General features: G+C 37.2%; 2 protein-coding genes and 1 long non-coding RNA gene across 3 annotated transcripts; 2 read left to right on the top strand and 1 right to left on the bottom strand.

Annotated features, from left to right (window-relative positions):
* The first annotated feature begins 5922 nt into the window (after positions 1 to 5922).
* LOC119694189 (luciferin 4-monooxygenase) lies at positions 5923 to 19298 on the top strand. The gene is made up of 9 exons (XM_038120055.2): positions 5923 to 6122; positions 6192 to 6399; positions 15934 to 16249; positions 16432 to 16591; positions 16828 to 16967; positions 17318 to 17447; positions 17559 to 17777; positions 17974 to 18144; positions 18542 to 19298. The coding sequence occupies exons 1-9, from the start codon at positions 6006 to 6008 to the stop codon at positions 18737 to 18739; spliced, it is 1659 nt and encodes a 552-aa protein (XP_037975983.2). The 5' UTR covers positions 5923 to 6005; the 3' UTR covers positions 18740 to 19298.
* Positions 10434 to 15825, top strand: LOC125488630. The gene is made up of 2 exons (XM_048621694.1): positions 10434 to 11319; positions 14161 to 15825. Exons 1-2 carry the CDS (start codon positions 10975 to 10977, stop codon positions 14356 to 14358), a joined length of 543 nt encoding a protein of 180 aa, XP_048477651.1. The 5' UTR covers positions 10434 to 10974; the 3' UTR covers positions 14359 to 15825.
* Positions 12168 to 13188, bottom strand: LOC125488631. The gene is made up of 2 exons (XR_007266360.1): positions 12562 to 13188; positions 12168 to 12415 (listed from the first exon to the last, which is right to left on the bottom strand). It is a non-coding gene; the product is annotated as an uncharacterized LOC125488631 (long non-coding RNA).
* Positions 19299 to 19894: the final 596 nt, after the last annotated feature.

Here is a 19894-nt window from a genome sequence, read left to right as displayed (position 1 = left end):
TAGGGACCTAGTTACCCACCACATCACAGAATCTCATAAAGCAATCTATTTCGCATGGTCCATTAAGCCCCAATTGGGATCGTAGGCTTGGTTGTTAAACAACAATTTTGACGTGTTAATAGGTAAAGTTTATTTATACCGAAGGCAAGGGCGGTTTTATTACAATAGGCAACCATGTATCGGTTTCCATGGGCAGTTAGGTTAGATTTGGAATTAATGTGTGGAACAACCGGAGTACGCGGTGTTCTACAGTAGAACGTGTAGTTGTTGAGATTTTGAGCTTGTAGCAGTTTCTTGAAAGTACTTTTAGGTAAAAGAACTTAGATACATAGTTTTAAGTTAAACCAATAAAAATGAATTAAGTACATAAGTAATTACTTATACAATAAAAGTAAAATAATGTGACAAACTAGTTATTCATTAATACTAACTTACCAACAGCTTACAGCAAATTTAACCATACCTGACTTAAAATGGGTAAACTATGCCCCGAGAGCTGCTTTACAAAGTAAATGGGTTAAATCCTCTTATCTAGGATTCGACCTGGAGTCCTGACAAAATGGCAGGCCGTTAGCTGAATGATAATCGGATCAAACCCTTGGCCAGCCAGTGGAATGTCCACTGTCCACGCTTCACAACCACATCACTTAGTAAATTAGCAAAGTGCATTACAGCAAGCTTAATAACTTATAATAGTTACACACAGATATAGGTACAATATATTATTAGCACTATTGGTATAGGTAAAGTAAAGATCATTGTTTTTGCTAAGAACTTACGCAAGACTGATTAAGCACAGTGCCAAACGCAAAATAAGAGATTTCCAACTCAAAAGATACGTGTGAGGTTCAAGTTACGTATTAAATCTCAACAAATTGCTTCAACTCGTATGTTACAGCTGCTGAATTATTCAACACAGTGACAATGTCGATGGAGACAAAACAATTTTAGTGTAAGTGGAAAATAGAGCTGCTCTCTGCGTCCCGTACATTATTAACCCTTGCGAGGGCGACGTAGAGAATGTTGTTTACGCGCGAGGTAAGAGGGGGGCTAATACGCTATATTACTGTCCGGGAGATGCGAAGTGCCGGCCCGGACCTTCCCGCTAATCCCGGACGAGCAATGACATGAAGAAATAGGTATGCTTGAGGTGACCCCTTAATTCTATTATCTGTGGGGGTGTAAGTAAGTACCTGCACCTGGCTCTCTCGAATGGAGTTTGTGCATGTGCAAGGACTAAACTGCTTTCCTAAGCTTGAACCATGTGCCACCACGCTGTTCCACAGTGGGTTGGTGGGCTCACATATCTAAAGATGTGCTAATTGTGAACCGCTGTGAACCGCTTACCGCTTACCTGACTTATATACCACTGCTCCTAAATTAGAGGTAACCCCTATTTAATAGTTTGTACATCATCACCATCATCACGACCCATTACGTCCCCACTGCTGGGGCACGGGTCTCCTTCCAATGAAGGAAGGGTTTAGGCCTAGTCCACCACGCTGGCCAAGTGCGGGTTGGTGGACCCCAACACAAGCAAGCTTGTGCTGAGAGAGTTGTCGGGTAAGTGGGCAACCCGACTGTCAGATGTTTTCAAGCCGCCCGAAGGCCTCTGCTGACTAGGCTTTACGACTGCTGCCGAAGCAGCAACCGGGACCCACGGCTGAACGTGCCGTCCGAAGCACGGAAGCGTCCAGAAAAAAGCACCACTTGAAATTGGTCACCCATCCAATGGCTGACCATGTCAGTTGTTGTTTTACCTCAGCGATCAGTTACGATCACTGAGTTTGTAGTTTGTACATACTTACATTATTTATATAGGCGTTTGTTACGGTGTTGATAGTCATTATCATTACTGATTAGATATCCTTGCTTACATACATTACTGGCTGGAAGGGAACCCATATACTGTATACACGTAAGGTACAGTCGATACGTCACTCGGGAAGGCTTCTCTCGTGAACCGTTTGGTCCGTTAGACTCACCTACACAAATACCTACACTCAAACTAAGTGCCAATTTCTCCATAGTCGGTTAGAGCATAACCAGGGAGTAGTGGTTGACTTTTGACACATCTGTAATGAATTTTATATGGAGATGACGTTTAATTTATAAATCAATCTCTGTCGGTTAGATAACCAACTATGGAGAAATTTTCACTAAGCCCGTTACATTATACGGTACGCTATAGTAAACTAGTACGTCAGGGTCTGCTAAGCATAATCAGTCAGCGACGGACAACCGGTAACTAATCCCAGTGTTTATCACCGTCAAACTAAACTATTATCTTGTTTTCCACTTAACTTAAAACTTTGTAAGAATAAGTAAGTGCTATAATTGCAGTAAGTACGTACTTTTTAAACTAACAATGATGTATTTGATATGCTTAATACTTATACACAATACATATAATCACTCAGGGACAAATATTTAAATAAGAATAGAAGTTCCCTGCGTCATGTAAATAAAATAACCTAGAAAACTATGAAAACTAATCACACAATCAACATAGCATAAGTAGGACGACAGTAGGTACATTCCTATAAAAATGTAATCATGAAGACTTAATAAATGAGAGTAATTATTACCTATAAGTATACCTACCTATCTTATACAGGTAGATATCGAAAATATTTTTTATAATAAATCCATAAAAAGTTTTGATAATTAATAGTGAAGCAACCAGATTGTTTTCTCATATTTCGATATAAATATATTACGTTTATACAAGTTAATGTATTCCAGGGAAAACTGTAATTAGCCTTATCATAAGTAATATGTTATGTTACATAACAAAGTACAATGCTGTTGGTTCCTAAAATAAAATAAATAAATATGTGAATGCGAAACGGGAGGGTCAATAATATCGCACGGAGCGACATCACGTGTCTTATGCAATTAGAAATTTATAAGTCGCAATAAAAATAGTGCCGTGATTTCGCCCAGCCTTCCCTGCACCCCGGGTACTAACCGTGCGAGTGCCACTTACCTGTTACTGCTTACTGAATTATTTAGCCAGACGACTGTTTGGCTTATTGGATACAGATAGGTAGGTACTATGAGGGTTCAGTCGGGTTTGGCAACTCGCAATACTAAAAAAGAGCCTGTAGGTGCATCAATGTTTAAGATGATATTATTATCGTGTTTTAGGTACTTCCTTCATCTGCGAGATACGTTGATGATGCCGATTACATTACAGATGCCGGCTCTGTAATATAGTTAATTACTTAGTAATAATTATGGCTCTGCCAGGTGATTCTGTTAGAAACTTATAGTGGGTACATCCCTATATCTCATCAATTTCTTCCTTCATTGGAAGGAGACCCGTGCCCCAGCAGTGGGGACGTGATGGGTTGTGATGAAGATTCATTAATGAACTAAAAATGATTTTTACGGAATCGCCTTTATAGCAGTAGTCACTCATTGAGCAGAAAACGGATATAATGTTTTATCTGTTCGATGTGTCAGAATACTCACCCCTCTTTATGGCTATCGGCTAGTCCTTTAGCTATTAAACTAGATGTCTCATAAATCGGATCGATTTCACATAAACGGACGACGTGACCCAGAGGAATGTGTACGAAACGGTTAATTTGACACGACTGTTGAATCAATTTAATGTCACAATAAACTGCATATTTGCACGAAAGCATAACATATTAGTGCAGATGATATAATATTATACGTATTATGTTTTATCTTTATGTGAATAAGGGCACAAAAGTAAAGATTTTATAAATTCCGTGCCAAAATAGGTCACCATAACGTATTTTTTGTCAAAATAAAAATAAAATCTTTTTTAAACATTTTAAATTTCAAATGATAAGAAATATTAAATCAAAACATATCCAATTCCCTCCACTATACATATAAGCGTCGCAGACAGCACAACCAAAAATATCGAATTTAAACGTCTATTTCGAAATATCGAAGTTGTTCGCAAATCAATCATCTCAATTGATGTTATTTTGAGCGGCTGAAGTAAACCGGGATCCGGGATGGGCGAAATATTCCGCAACTAAAATTTAATTAGAAGTTATGGCCGTCAGTGACCGTCCGACGGGCAGCCTTCCGAATTGAATTAATTGGTAAATCCAAATATTGTTATAGTCAAACCTACATACCTACCCTTCTATGGATTTATGTCTGGTAAGAAAAGGACACACTGGTTTGGGAGTTTGGGAGCCCTTCTGATCCTCAAATAGGTACCTGTGTTGTCTGCAACACCTAGTAATCAATCCTAAATAAGTTAGGTATCGACCGTACACTTGATCTTTTCTAATTAGAATAGATCTCTGTAATCCCCAAGAGAGACAGATGCGAATTTATTTAGTCAAGTAGTAGATTAATGGGTGCTGTGCAGTAGCGTATTCTTTGTGTGTTGCTATCGATAGTAGTTCTAAGAATAACTATTATTAGTAATCTTCTTTGAAGAATCATAGCAAGCCATACTATTCGTAGGTACAGTTTATACGTCACTCGGGAAGTAAATTTTCGTACACCCCTGAAATCAAATCATATCTATCGATACCTAGTCGTAATACTTAAATAAATAAGTAAACCTAGTGCTACAGCACATCTGCAAAAGTGGTATCTGAACAACTGTACGTGTGTTATGTAACAAATAATAACTATTGTTTTTATAACAACCAATAATGGTAATTATAAAATTATAAAACCCAGTGATAAAACCTATGTGAGGATACAAAGGAAATGAAGTTAATTAACAACCTGTCGATGTATTATCATCGATAATCGACTGGTAAGCAGCACTAAAGTTTCGTATCGTACAGTTCAAAGAGCGCAGGGGGCGCCACCGTTGACCGCACAATAAATCTTTAACCCTTCTTAAACAGATCTTGTTTGTAAACATACAAATGGTCAAGTCTGTGTTAAAAATAATTGAATATTTCACTTTTGAAATCTTCTTGTTTAAATTTAGTTGTTACAAATGATACAGGTACTTACCAACAATAAGAATTTAATACTGTCGGGGTTAGGAAAACATGTTCTTTGTTCAGGAGTTTGTATTTTTTTTGTTTAGTCTGTTTAAACAAATTGTAACGATACCTATGTGGCTTATTGATAATATTATTTATATTTATTTATACGACTAACCTACGTATGAAAATTCGATTCAATTTAAAACAGTTGAGTAAGTAATTTGGAAAATACTTTATGGACATTATGATGTCTTAAAAAATTCTAACGATGTGGATTATTCATAACACAACTTACATAGTGTATGCAAATTAAGAGACCTAAGTTCTTAAACAAATTGTAAATGACAATCTCCCGTAAAATTCTAGGTCAAACTGAATAGCATTTCCACAAGAAATACTCTATTACTATAGAATTAAATGATAAAAAGTTATTTATTTATGCTTAACTTATCTTGTCTAGAAAACAGAGGGTTCCGTATCGTCAATCATTGGCTCACTTACAGCTGCTGATGTAACGAATTCGAAAAGTTATAAAAAATATATTAGGCTCATAATTTTCTTAATTATTTTTATGATCAACATCACCAGCCCGTAATCTTCCACAGCTCAACTGCTAGTTTGGTGGTCAGGAAGAGACTACTATTAACAATAAGACCATCGCCACGCCGATCGATAGTGCTCTGTTTGAGGATTACCAGTTCTTTTCTAGTGGATGAGGGGCCTGATAAACTTCATGATGTCCGATCGACTCCAAATTTCGTAACGTGTTACTTAAATTATCAGACCCATCTTCAAAAATATAGCTTTGTGTAGTTTATTAATTTGGTGCTGCGCTGCGTATGGATCCCTGATATTTATGTACGTCGTAGTGCTTTCATCAACTATTAACATATAATTATTCTAGGTAAGTATTTAAATATTGTTTGGTTTATGTGGTTTAATAATTACAAAGAATATTTAACTGAATATTTTAAATAAATAGACTACAGGTTTACGATTTTTTTCAGTTTGTGCTTTTACTTCAGATATACGAGTGTATAGTTAGTCCAATTTGTCTACAAGATGTTGAATAATCCACTGTATATAAAGAGTGATCGCGAAACATTGATTCCTGCTCATTGTAATTTTGGAAAATACATGTTAGATTGTCTTCGTAAATACAGCGATGAAATTTCTTTGGTAAGTACATAATATAATATTATACATTTTTTTTATTTCATACGAAGACTAACAGCATTTTATAAACAGGTTAATTCGGAAACAAACAAAAGTATAACGTACAAGGAATTCACTCAGTATGCGGTGGATTTGTCGTACGGCCTTCATAAGTTGGGAGTGAGGAGAGGGGACGTGGTGGCGCTGGGATCAGAGATTCGCTACGAGTTCCTCCCGACCATGCTAGCCGTGGTCATGACTGGAGCCACCTTCACATCTTTAGCCTATGACGAAGGCCAAGGTGATAAACTAATCTATAAATTATAGCACATTATAAAAGTTGTGTGGGTCCGACATTATGCCCAATCTTACCACCCCGCCCTGTTTATATTATTAAACGGGGTGTTCGCCAAGGTGACACTCTCTCACCCAAGCTCATCACAAATGTACTGGAACATGTCAAATTCAAATTCAAATTTATTTATTTCATATAACATAACATAACAACAAAACAGAACATAAAATTAGAAATAAAATAAGTAAGTAGGTACGGTACACAAACAAAATACTTATATATGTGGTTATACAATTACAGTTTTGTTATGTCAAGTGCGTTCTTGTACAAATGATGACAATTAGTTTGATCCTCACACTAGGCGTACCCGTATCGTGAGGATCAGGTACACGAGGTAACAGTTTTGGTCGGAACACGCGCTTAAACTGAATGAATGAATGTAATGTAGACTCTAACTGGGATCAGAGAGGTGTAAACATAAATGCCAGACTGTTGCACCTTTGGTTTGCTGATGACATCATTATTCTGGCTGAAGACGCCTCGGATGTACAGTGTATGCTCGCAGAACTGCATGAAGCATTCCTGGGGATTGGCCTGAGGAAGAATATATGTCCAAGACTAAGGTCACGTTCAGCATTCCCACTGAAGTTTCCAACAGTTCTCTTGGAAACCATATCTGTTTTATCCACACTGAAACTCAAACTCAAACTCATTTTTTTTTATTCATCGTACAAATATAAAATTTTCTGATGAACGTAAATTTTTACAAATTACTCTCCGTTCGGATAAGGGGGGGCTCTTTCTGTCTAAGGAGAAGAACGGAGGCAAGAAACTCCTGAGCCATCTTTTCAAAAAAAGACTTAAAACTAGTTGGTATACAATACATATAAGCTTAATAATTATTATTATAATAATATGAGCAGAGCTAACTACTTATCACAGCCATGCATTAACGTCCTCTAAGTAATCATCAATTTTATAATAAGCTTTTTTACTGAGTTTCTCTTTAATGTAACACTTAAACTTATTCTCTGGCATTTGAGCAACTTCTGCTGGAAGCTTATTATAAAATCTAATACAGTACCCTAAAAACGATTTATTAACTTTCGCCAGACGCATCGCTGGAAAAGCCAGCTTATGCTTGTTCCTAGTATTAATGTCATGATTACTGCCAATTGTATCAAAAGTTGAAATATTCTTTCGTACATACATTAAATTGGAAAAAATGAACTGACATGGAACTGTAAGGATGTTAATTTCTTTAAATAGTTCTCTCAATGAATCCCTGGAACCAAGTTTGTATATAGAGCGGATGGCTCTTTTCTGTAATACAAATATAGTTTCAATATCAGCTGCTCTACCCCAAAGCAAAATGCCATACGATAATAAGCTGTGGAAATAACTAAAGTAAACTAATCTGGCGGTTTCAACGTCGGTCAGCTGTCTAATTTTCCGTACAGCAAAAGCTGCGGAGCTCAACCTTCCAGACAATTTTTCAATGTGAGGTCCCCACTGTAACTTTGAATCTATAGTCATCCCAAGAAAGACAGTATCATTAACTAGGTCCAATTTATTCCCATCTAGAATAATGTTAGTATCGCATTGTCTAACATTCGGCAGTGTAAATTTAATACATTTCGTTTTCTTAGAATTCAATAGAAGATTATTAACGGTAAACCAATCGTGTATGTCAGATAGAATTGAATTAATTTCATTAAAATTATTTTCTCTTCTTTTAACTTTAAAAAGCAAAGAAGTATCGTCAGCAAATAAAACTATATTAGTCAATTTTTCAACCATAAAAGGCAAGTCATTAATATAAATGAGGAATAAAAATGGTCCTAGAATAGATCCTTGAGGGACGCCTATTTTTACATGAGCCCCCTGTGATTTAGTATTGTTAATATCGACCCTTTGTTGTCTCTTGTCTAAATATGAAGATATCAAATCTAAAGCCTTTCCTCCTATTCCATAGTATCTAAGTTTCGAAATTAAAGTCTGATGGTCTACACAATCAAACGCCTTCGACAGATCACAGAAGACTCCAATAGCATCGTGATGGTCTTCCCAGGCGTCAAATATGTGCTTAATCAACGCAGTACCGGCATCGGCTGTTGATTTGCCTTTTGTAAAACCATACTGCTGGCTATGAAACAATCGAGCATCATTGAAATGCAAAAGCATCTGACTGAGTATGACCCTCTCAAATATTTTACTCAAAACTGGAAGAACCGAGACAGGCCTGAAATTTGCAGGGTCCTCCATATCCCCACTTTTGAACAGAGGTATAATTTTACTAAATTTCATAAGATCTGGGAACACACCTTCAGCGATACATTTATTAAAGATGTTAGCCAAAATTGGGGCGATTTTATTAATAATAGAAAGAACAAATTTAACTGACATTCCCCACAAGTCTTCAGTTTTCTTCATATTTAATGACTTAAATGTTTTTATAATAGTTAATGTATTAATATATCTGAATTTAAATTCCTTATCGGTTGAAGGTGCGTTCTCCTTCGTCAGGGTTTCAGCTGCTGCAGCCGAAGAATCTAGGTTACACGTAGTCTCTAAAGGAATGTTCGTAAAAAACTCTTCAAAGACCCTCGCCACCGCATCATTCGATGTTATAATGTCATTGCCTACCTTCAAAGATAAATTTCTCTCGCGTGTTCGATTCTTCCCCGTTTCGTTATTAATAATAGTCCAAACGGCCTTAGATTTGTTAGCAGAGTCTTTAATCTTGTTATTAATAAAAATTGTCTTCGCACAGTGACAGACACATTTATACATCTTGCTATATTTCTTCACATAAGATTGAAAGTCAGGTCGGAGTATGAATGTTTTCATCTCATACAGATCATATAATGTCGCCCTGCTTTTGCGAATACCCTCTGTAGCCCAGTCACAAAATTTAATTTTATTGTCAATCAAAACTTCCTTCGTTTCAAAATTACTCTCAAACTCATCAGCTATTATCTTAAACAAGTTACTATACATCTCATTAGAATTGCAATCTAATTTAACATTCGGAAGTTTTTCGTCTAGTTTCTTCAAGTAATTGTCAATTTTCTTTGTAGTAATCGGTCTGCATCTCACCTTAGTTTTATTTGACTTGTCAGTGTTTACTAAGGTAATGGTCTGCCCACTGTGGTCTGACCTCAGGCAATTAATCACACTACTGTCTTTAAACTCACAGTTACAGAATATGTTATCTAGACAAGTGGCTGACGTGGGTGTAATTCTAGTTGGTTCCAGAAAAACATTAAAAAGATTAAATGATTTAAAAAGTAACAACAATTTCGACCTATTAGGAGAGTCACCTAATAGGTCAACATTAAAGTCACCACACACTATTACTTCCTTTTTACTATTGGAAGCTAACCTTAGAACATCCTCCATGACAGTCTCAAAGGTAATAAAATCACCAGTAGGTGGCCTGTAGGTACATACTATTATATACTTATTAAGCTCTGCACATGAAATTTCTATATGGTGTTTAACAGAAAGAGACTTACAATTTTCTTTAAGAAATATAAGTGACCCACCATGCTCGTTGATATTTCTGTTAAAACAGCTTATAAGTTTGTAATTTTTTAATTGGAACATCATTTTATTCTCGTCTAACCAATGTTCTGTGATACATAAACAATCAATGTTAAATTTTTCCGAAAATAGTTCTATTTCTAACAATTTAGAAGAAATACTCTGAATATTCTGATGTACCAATTTAAATTCATTCTTAAATGTCTTGTCCTTCGATAGTTTTGAGCCGAGAGAGCAGTGAACTGAATCAATCTTTATATCAACGCTATGATGCTCTCCCGTTGTCTGAAAATCTAATTTAAATCTACTGTACTATTTTCAGTATTACTACTGACGGTGTCAATAGGGACACAAGTTTTCTTCGTTATAATGCTTATAACTGAGTTAATAAGAGGAGCTACTTCTGTAGCTAAACGTCGTTTCTGATTTAAGGACAGAAATAAACTGTCCCAGGTCAACTTAAAATTATCTACATACAAATTAGTATCAAAGAAATTGATACAGTCAGATTTATAACACGCATTGTACATATTTTTATTTAGGCTACATGTCATATAATTGTATTTGTCAGGCAGTGTGCAAGAATAAGGAAATGCACAAACAAATATATGTTTTGCAGGAATGCTTTCTAATATAGCAAAACTTCTATTTATATCAGAATTTGACACACCTAAACTATTTCCCACCATAATTAATATAGTAGTTTTTTCGGTGTACGACCTCTCTGAAATCAGTTGTACTATTTGTGCGAATGAAAGTTCTGGGTAACAATGATTAACAACATTTCCAGTTACATGATTACCCAACATGTGCCCGAAATCCTTGCCAAGCCTATCGGAGTATACAACTGTGCTGTAATCCTTGGCTGAACTGCTACTACTTGTATCAGTAGTAAGCCTTGTCAAGTAAGTGGGTGACATCTTAGGTAACTGCTTATTACCTACTATTCTACTAGCTGCCTGAGCATAGGTGGGTATCCTATGTAATTTATTATTGGAGGTCGGAAAAACATCTGCTGTAGCCGATTTACTCTGGATGACCCTTGAGGATGGCGTGGCCGTCGGGAGGCTGGTGGTGGCCCTCGGGAGGATGGTGGTGGCCCTCGGGAGGATGGTGGTGGTCCCCGAGAGTCTGGTGGTGATCCCCGAGAGTCCAGTGGTGCCCAACGGGATGCTGTTTGTGGCCTCCGAGGTGGTGGTGGCCCTTGGGAGGATGGTGGTGGTCCCCGAGAGTCCAGTGGTGGCCAGCGGGATGCTGTTTTTGGCCTCCGAGGTGGTGGTGGCCCTCGGGAAGATGGTGGTGGTCCCCGAGACTCCAGTGGTGGCCAGCGGGATGCTGTTTGTGGCCTCCGAGGTGGTGGTGGTGGCCTCCGGAGATGCGGTGGTGGCCAGTGGCGGCTGCACCTTAAGTGCGCCCGTGCAACGCACTACCATTTAAAAACCTTCTAAATATGTACCTTCCTTCTTCCTATACCATACTAGACTAGGGGCGGCTTGCAAGAACGTCTTAAAACTCGATTTTGTTCAACTTAAGCTCAGTTTAAGCGTAAATCAGCAAAATCCTCTTGCCCGATCTCGATTTAGTGTCAAATCTCGATTTAGAGAAACGTCAAAATTAAACCGGCAATATCTCGGTTTTACGCGTAAATCGAGATTTAACTCCTTTGTCAAATGTCAAAAGCAATCTTTGAAGTATTGTTTTTGGTTGTTTTGTTGTTAGTAATTAGAATTTCTAGTTAACTTACTCGGTAATATCAAAAATGTTTGAGGCGATGGGATATGCTCCCAGCCAATGCCAGCACTCTGCAGTTGCGGAAGCCTCCAGACTACGTCACACCATATAGAGTGCCCTAATGCCCCAAAGTGCAGTCAAGGAGACCTGATGAAGGCCAATGACCTCGCAAAAAGAGTAGCAAAACACTGGAGGAAGTAAGCTTAGTGCATTTACACGATAGAAGAAGAAGAAGATCAAAAATGTATTACTCAGACGACGATAAAGAAATGATTGAATACCCCTTACTTTTATAGGAGGGTTAACTACTAAAATAACAGATTTGTTTCGTGCTTATCGAGATGATGAATTTATTAAAAGCTTTCGTCTTACAAAAAATACCACAACAATGTATATAGACCAACCTTCTCGTGCCTTACAGTCTGGGAACAATGCAAGAACTTCGCTGATCAATAACTATTTTGCAAGGTTATAGCGTCACCAGTACCAAACAACAGTTGATTTAAAAACATGTTTATTATTATTAATTACCACTGTATATTATATAGGTACCTAAATCTTAAAATATGGCTTGTTGTTTTATTTTGCTTGATGATTGTTTCGCTTCTTTACTTAAAATATTGAATGTTGTTTGGCATTCCTCTGGGGGGAGATTAACATCAGCCGACACCGTTTCCCAGTCTTGTCCATGGAGCTCCACTGTCTGAACTACAGACGCGTGTAAAACTTTGCTATCTAGGTATATCTGCAAACATAAAAATCCAGTCATAAAAATTAGAGTAAATCACAGTACTCTAGCTACCTACATACTTTATTACCTACTATTATACAATTTATTGCCAATTTTATTTTGTAAGTAGCCATATGGCTAGATATAATAATAGAACTTACTTGAGATCTGCATTTTTTCACTTGCGTGCTGTTTTTTCGTCTTTGTTTTCAGGTTTTTGTACCTACCAGTAAATTCTCAGTAGTTCTGGGTACATATATAAGTGGTGTTGGCGTTATATTATTCTTTACTCAGCATCTTCCAAGCCTTCTGTTTTTCGGCTACGGTCTAACCATCAGTTTTTTTATTTTCAATTATCAAATTATATTTGTCTACGAGGTTACATAAAAGCATACGTTCGTCACATGTAAAATTGGGTGCCCGTTGGTGTTTTTTACCTTCCTTTTTAAAATGTATCAATTAGGTATTTATATTTCGGTAACTGCACAGGTTGTTTGTTTATCAAGTGACAGTAACACTCGGTGACTGGACTGACATGTGACGACGAGTATATTTCATTTCACCCAAAATATTAGCCTACTTCATTGGAAACTATAAAATTTTAAATCAAATAGTGTATAACGAATCGTATAGACCGAATGAGAAATTGAATGATATCATAAACTAAGTTTTGTTAAATCGTTTTGGAAAAACCATGGCGCAAGACAGTTTTAAATCGTTTTAAATAAAAATCAGTTTAGTCTTAAGAAACGTTTAGTAAAGCTATGCTTACGGGTTCTTTTCTGCAAGCCGCCCTAGGTAGGTACTAGGTACGTCTAAAGAAAACTTCACAAAAATACCAATATAACAACCGTAATACCTACTCTAAACAGAAATTACATAAATCATTCGAACGTTACGAGTTAAATTAAATCGAGCTCGCCTATTTTGATTTCTACTGCGAAAGAATTAGATCTTATTTTTGCTTGAACAAAAACGGCCTCGTGCGCTCGGATTGTCGCACGGAGAGAGCTCCTACATGTAGTATGAAACAGGATGGAAATCGCCCGACGCGTGAGACGGAAGATGCTCAGTACAAACTGTATGCAGTTCTAGGATAAATTCGTGCGCCGCACGCGACCGGAAATTGCCGAAATCATACGAATGACGCCACGGGAGGCGCGGGCGGCGGCCTTGACCGGTGGCGTGACCTACGAACGATGCACTTGTCATGTCATTGTCGCAGTTTCACCTTTCGCGCGCGAATACGTAATTAATTTGTTACTCTAATTACTTATTAACTAAGAAAGTAGTAAATATTTCGTACACTATATGTGTGTGTGTGAGTGAAAATGAGTGCAAAATACAATACAATATGGACTTCAAAAAAAGCAATAGGACATAGGACATTTCAAAATAGACTGGACATTAAATCTGCTGGGCCGCCTCGGCCTTTTCTCATCTTAAAACAGGAGTGCAAAACAAAAAATTAAACTTATACCTGAATTTTCAAAAGTGAAATGTACAATAAAAAGAAATGGTTATGTGGATGTGAGAGACTAAATGCTTTATTTTGCTTTCCGTGTGTTGTTTTCGTTTCGGCGGAGAGGCAATTTCGCGTCAAAAAAGGAACGCAGAATGGATTTAAAATATAATTAAGGTAAAATATACTTATAATTTTTTTACTTTCAATTGTAATAGGTACCTAATCTATTTTTCTTCCAAAATTTACTAAACCCATAAAGTGCACCACCGGGTATCTGAGGCACCAGCCGCCACTGGTGGTGGCTTCAGCAGGTGAAGACTTCTCCGGCAGCATCTCAACCCGAACTAAGCCCACACTACTCAGCACCAGCAGCTGGTTTTCATACTCCACAGTTCTCTGTTCTAGGGCAGACTTCAGTGTGGCCAGCCTAGACTGTAGCATGGCAATGTTGAACTCGCACTCCTGGTTGTTGTCTGCGAGCTTCTGGTTGTAGTCTGACATCTCTTGTTCATATTTATTCACCAGTAGTTGAAGTCTCACTCTATCCTTTGTCAATGGAAGGTGCGTCTTATGCTTTTTCAATGCTCGCTCAGACTTCCTGATATATTTCTTTATTTTAATATATTTTTTAAGCCTGTTTGCACCTGTGATATTGGTTGATTTTCTTGGAGTTGTGAGGTCTATTGTTGGCATAGGGGTGGGGTGTAGGGTGACTAATTCATCGTACAATGCCATTGTCTTATCTGTTTCCTCGCTTGCATGTGCTTCATTTATTTGCTGGATCTCTGCGTGTGCTTCAGCCAATTGCTGCTCTAGGCTATAGATCTTAGACAAGGCAGCTTCATGTAAATCCTGACACTCTTTGTATGATCTAAGTACAATCTGTAGCTCATCACATTTGCCTTGCAAGTCTTGGTATTGGATGTCCATTTCAGCTATGTCATTCTTTAAGTCGGAGTTCTTTTTTAAAAGGGAATCAAATTCCTTTTCATTGTCCTCCCGCTCTGCCATCAGTTGGCTTGAGAGGTCACGAGATGCCTTGAGATCCTCCAAAGCTGTCCTCAGCTGGATCTCCAGGTCACGGCTCTGCACCTTCCGGGTCGTCATCCTCGACATGTCTGAAACCACCCGGGGTTACCCGTTAGTATGTTGATAGGTAGAATTGAGAGGATGTTTATCCAAGATATATACAAAATAACCCTCTTTAGGTATAACTTGATCAAACCAATCAAAACTTGATATATTGTAAGTCTATGTAAAAATGATCAAAAGGTAACTTATTTGTTAGTTATCATATACAATGTAGTCATGAACACAAACTATGGGTGGGGAGGGAGTAATATGCATAATATGTTACTTAAATGAATAGGTACTCAGTGGTATTATTGACTTAGAATTATGTAAACTTTAAGCCAAAAAAAACAATCACTTGATCATTATTCAATGAAGTACTAATACTAATAGCAATTAAGTAGGTGGAGACTATGGTATAGTAATAATAGGGAATAAGGGATACAAAAGCTAATAGAAAGTTTGAAAATTAGAAATGAAAACAACAGAGTTTGAAAATGACAAAGTCTAAAAGTGGGTTAAGGAAGTGTGAAAAACATTTCACGTATGCAGCAAACTAATGAATAATGATTAAATAATTTAGTGATTATGATTTTAAATGAGTAATACTAGTAAAAATATGTAATTTTAACAATACTCCCCTGATAGATATCCGTTGGCAAATTCGAACTTTGACAGGTGCCTCTGCTTCAAATATCCGAGTCCCGTAAGTGTTTTATTTCAGGGTTTGAAGGCTTGTCTTCATTTGCACAGCTGTATAACACTATATTCTTTAAGTTAACACTAGTTTTAAACGTAATTAGACATTAAATTTAGTAATATTAAAATAAATTAAATCAGCTGGTTTTTTTGACACCCGGTTCGTAGGGTTGCCAGGGAAAAAAAAATCATTTTATATCCGCAAATGTAGAGTTAGAATAATATATAGTTAAGGTATCATCTTCTTCATATCATCAGTCGAGAATAATGTTCTGATTATGAATTTTCAATCTTACAGTGCCCTTGCTGCAGAAATTGAACCAAATTAAACCGAATTATTTCATACACACTGATCTTTTCTGGCAAAGATATGGCAAGGTGATAAAGCCGTTGGACTTTATAGAAACATGGATAAGTTTAGATGATAGTGCAGACACAGGCATTCCTCTATCCACGTTGATGGAGACAAGTGTGGACGCAAACTTGTTTGAGCCTATTGAAGTGGACGGTAAAACGGATGTGGCAGTTGCACAATATACGTCTGGAACTACTGGCACGTCCAAGGTTGTTTTGAGTAATCATATCAATTGCATTTTAATGTCGGAGAAGCCAGGGTAAGTTTGATGAATTCGTACCTATAAGTACCTACATAGGAACACTTGTTTGTATATTTTGTTTTTTTTATTGTTTCGAGTATTAATATTTGAGTTTGATACAAATAAGTTTATTAATAAATAGATATATGTATATTGTATAGTGTAAATATCGGTTAATTCTAGTGTTTGTTTGTTTCCAGTTTGATGAAAGATACATTTAAAATAATGAGCTGTAATGCGATTTGGACCAGTAGTTACGAGTGTTTCTTTACTATTACGTTTTTGTTGTTCGGACGAATGATTGTTTATCACCCGGAGCCCACCTACGAAACTAATTTGAATGATCTCCTAAAATACCAGGTAATTTGTTTAAACATTTACAACAATACTTTATTGAATAAGTATCGTCCGCTCACAATTCATTCATTCATCACGACCAATCACGTGCTGGGGCACGGGTCTCCTTCCAATGAAGGAAGGGTTTTAGGCCTAGTCCATCACGCATTACGTCCGTAATTGATTAGTTGTATAATGTATCTTACTCAGTAGTCTCTGTACTATTACTCCAAGTGTACAAATAATTGTAATAATTTCAGGTCAACTTCGCAGTTTATGAACCTTCCTTTTTGACTTTGCTTTCGAAACAAGAATATGTAGAGGCGAATAAATGTCTGCTTGTCCTTTTTTCTGCCGGCAGCGCCCTACGCCAAGAAGTTATAAACAAACTTAAGGATAGGTAAATATTATCAGTAATAGTACCTATATAATTATCAGTGAATAAAGCCTATTATTAACATGTGGAAGGATTAGGTATCACTCCTCACTGCAAATGGAGGTTTCAGCGAGAAAGCGAAGTACTACGTACAATATAAAATTGTATAATAGGTAAAACATTATTTATTTTATTGTTATAGTTTAGCTTAGTATGTCGGCATTGTAAACTTAATCGGATGTATCATTGTAATCTTAACCCTATCGGATGGTTGTGGTTTGATGTACCCTTTGATTATATTTCTGTAAAAACCGCCCAATATCTAAACATTGGTTTTATTTGGTTACTATTGATTAAATTTGCTCTGTTTTTAGATATCCGAAGTTGCAATTGCTGCAAGGCTACGGAATGACAGAAGGACATCCTTTGACTTTTGAAAAACCAGATTTTGTAGAGAACAGACTTGGAAGTGTTGGGAAACCCTGCCATTATACTACAATAAAGGTACATTGCAATATCTTTATAGGTACTATGTTAGGTATTTTTTACATGAAAAGTGTCATAGAATAAAATTAAAGATTAAAAAAATAGATTTTTGCGAAACTATTTTAACAGATAATCGACCGGTTATCAAGACGCGTGCTTGGTCCGAATCAACAAGGTGAAATATGGTTCCGCGGCCCAGTGCTTATGAAGGGATACTCCCACACCGATGACAAAATGCAGGATACCGAAGGATTCTTCAACACCGGGGACCTGGGTTACTACGATGATGACCACTTCCTCTTCATTGTCAACAGAGCAAAAGACAGCATTGTATACGATGGCTATGAGGTATCAGATTTCGATTTCAAATTATAAGTAGCTACTTACATAAGTCCTAAGCCAATAAAGAAGCAAACCTAAAATGGTGGCATTAAATATTCCCCAGGGAGGGTAGAGCAGGCTTGCACATCTTATATCTACCATCCTTGTTTGACCCACGGTGCGAACTATAATCATACCTATAAATAACCGACTGGCATTCCAGGTGGGAGTAGTGGACCTGGAGAACCTGCTGCTGCGGCACGGGGGCGTGCGCGAGGCGTGCGTGGTGGGCGCGCCGGACGCGGTGTACGGGGACCTGCCCGCCGCCTTCGTGGTGGCCGCGCCCGGCGCCGCGCCCGCCCCGGACCAGCTAAGAGCATACGTCGACAACCTGGTACTTATTAACTGAACCTCCTTTAAAATAGTGTTTAATACAGGCAGATGTTTGTCCGTGTCGTTGTCCGTTCGCTCTGCATAAAGAGCAATTGTGGATTGCAGAAACCGGTTCTGTTCTATCCTATTATAAGTGTAGGTACTTATAATAGGATAGAATAGAACTTAGTTTATTAAGTAGTTTATTAGTTAAGTTATATTATGAGTGAGAGCTTATAACTGCCAATAAACTGCTTTGCAGTTTGGCGGTGTATTGTCATTAAATTTTTTTTGTGTTTTCTTATGAATAAATAAACTTATCTTATCTTATCTTATCTTATCAATAGTTGATAATTTATAAACAAAATTAAAATCTGAATCTACTTAGTAAAACATGAATAAAACGTTGTTCCTTGAAGGTGGCGCCTCACATGCGGCTGCGCGGCGGAGTGCGGTTCCTCGATGCTCTGCCGAAAAACAAACGAGGGAAGATCCTGCGAGAATCACTGAAAAACTTGCTGATTGATGAGTTGATGACAGATGGCATCATAGAACAACGCGGACTCGGGTGTACCGATGGCGTGGCATCTAAAACAAGAAACAGTCAATCCGGTTAAAAAAATATGTTGAATGTTTTTTAATATTTGAAATTATTATATTATGTTATAATCTACATATAGGTACTTAATAAATTATATGCATACAATGTTCGAAATGCATTTCGCAAAACACTGATCGCCATAATAATTATGAGCGAATAATCATTTCGCCTTAAGATTTACATGGGATACAACTCAGAGTCGTTGTAGTGTAAAGGTCTCGGCTCTCATTCGAAAGGCTGTGGGTTCGAATCCTGCCTTAAAACAAGTGGCTCGCTTGCGAGTCGACTGCGACTCTGACTACCCCTGTAATACCCAATAGGTACTCTTTTCGCTTAATTTCGAAACTTTGAACTTTTATTCGTACAATTTATTTTTGTATAACCTTAGTGTTTACCATAATTAATTAAAATAATATACTTGCTTGTAAAAACTGTAATATTTTATTCCTACATAAGTACCGAAAATGACTAATATATCAAATGATCACGGAAACCTTTAGTTCCAGTTTCACCATACTCTGTTAGATCATAACAAGGGATTACTTGTTGACTTTGACACATCTGTCAAGAATTTAATATGGAGATGACGTATAATTAATGACATTACAATGTAACAGTGGTGTTAATGATCTAAAGTCTATGGTGAAACTGGGGCTTATTATTATAACAAATGCCGTTAAACCCCATTGGGCAAAGGTAAGTCCTAAAGATAGGTGTGACGTGATGACGAGCATTGATGGCGAGGAGGTTAGGTTAGGTTATGTTGGCGGCCGCTATATGGGTTCGTTATCGATATTGATAAAGTTTTATGCGCGTTCCATCAAACATCGCATTATTTATGTCAAATCGCGATATCGTGACGTTTATCTACGTTGATTACGAACTCGTGTAGCGGCAGCGGCTTTTTGTCAAAAGCAAAGCGGAGCGCAACTATATTGGACTTCAATAATCATGGTATTATCGGTAAGTATAAGTATTTCTTTCTTTATCAAGTGAAATAATATGATTTAACAACAATATTTCCATATTGTAAGTACTTAGGTACATGAAATAGTTTTTAAATATCAGCAGGAATTAGGAAACTTGCTTCTCAACCTAAGTTTACTATGTGATGGATCACCGCTGCAAAACTTCGATTCACTATTAGCCCATCAGCAGGCACTCGTAAGGC

This window comes from Plutella xylostella, chromosome 6, assembly GCF_932276165.1.
Source record: "Plutella xylostella chromosome 6, ilPluXylo3.1, whole genome shotgun sequence".
NCBI classification, from domain to species: domain Eukaryota; kingdom Metazoa; phylum Arthropoda; class Insecta; order Lepidoptera; family Plutellidae; genus Plutella; species Plutella xylostella.
This window is presented reverse-complemented; position numbering and strand designations above follow the sequence as displayed.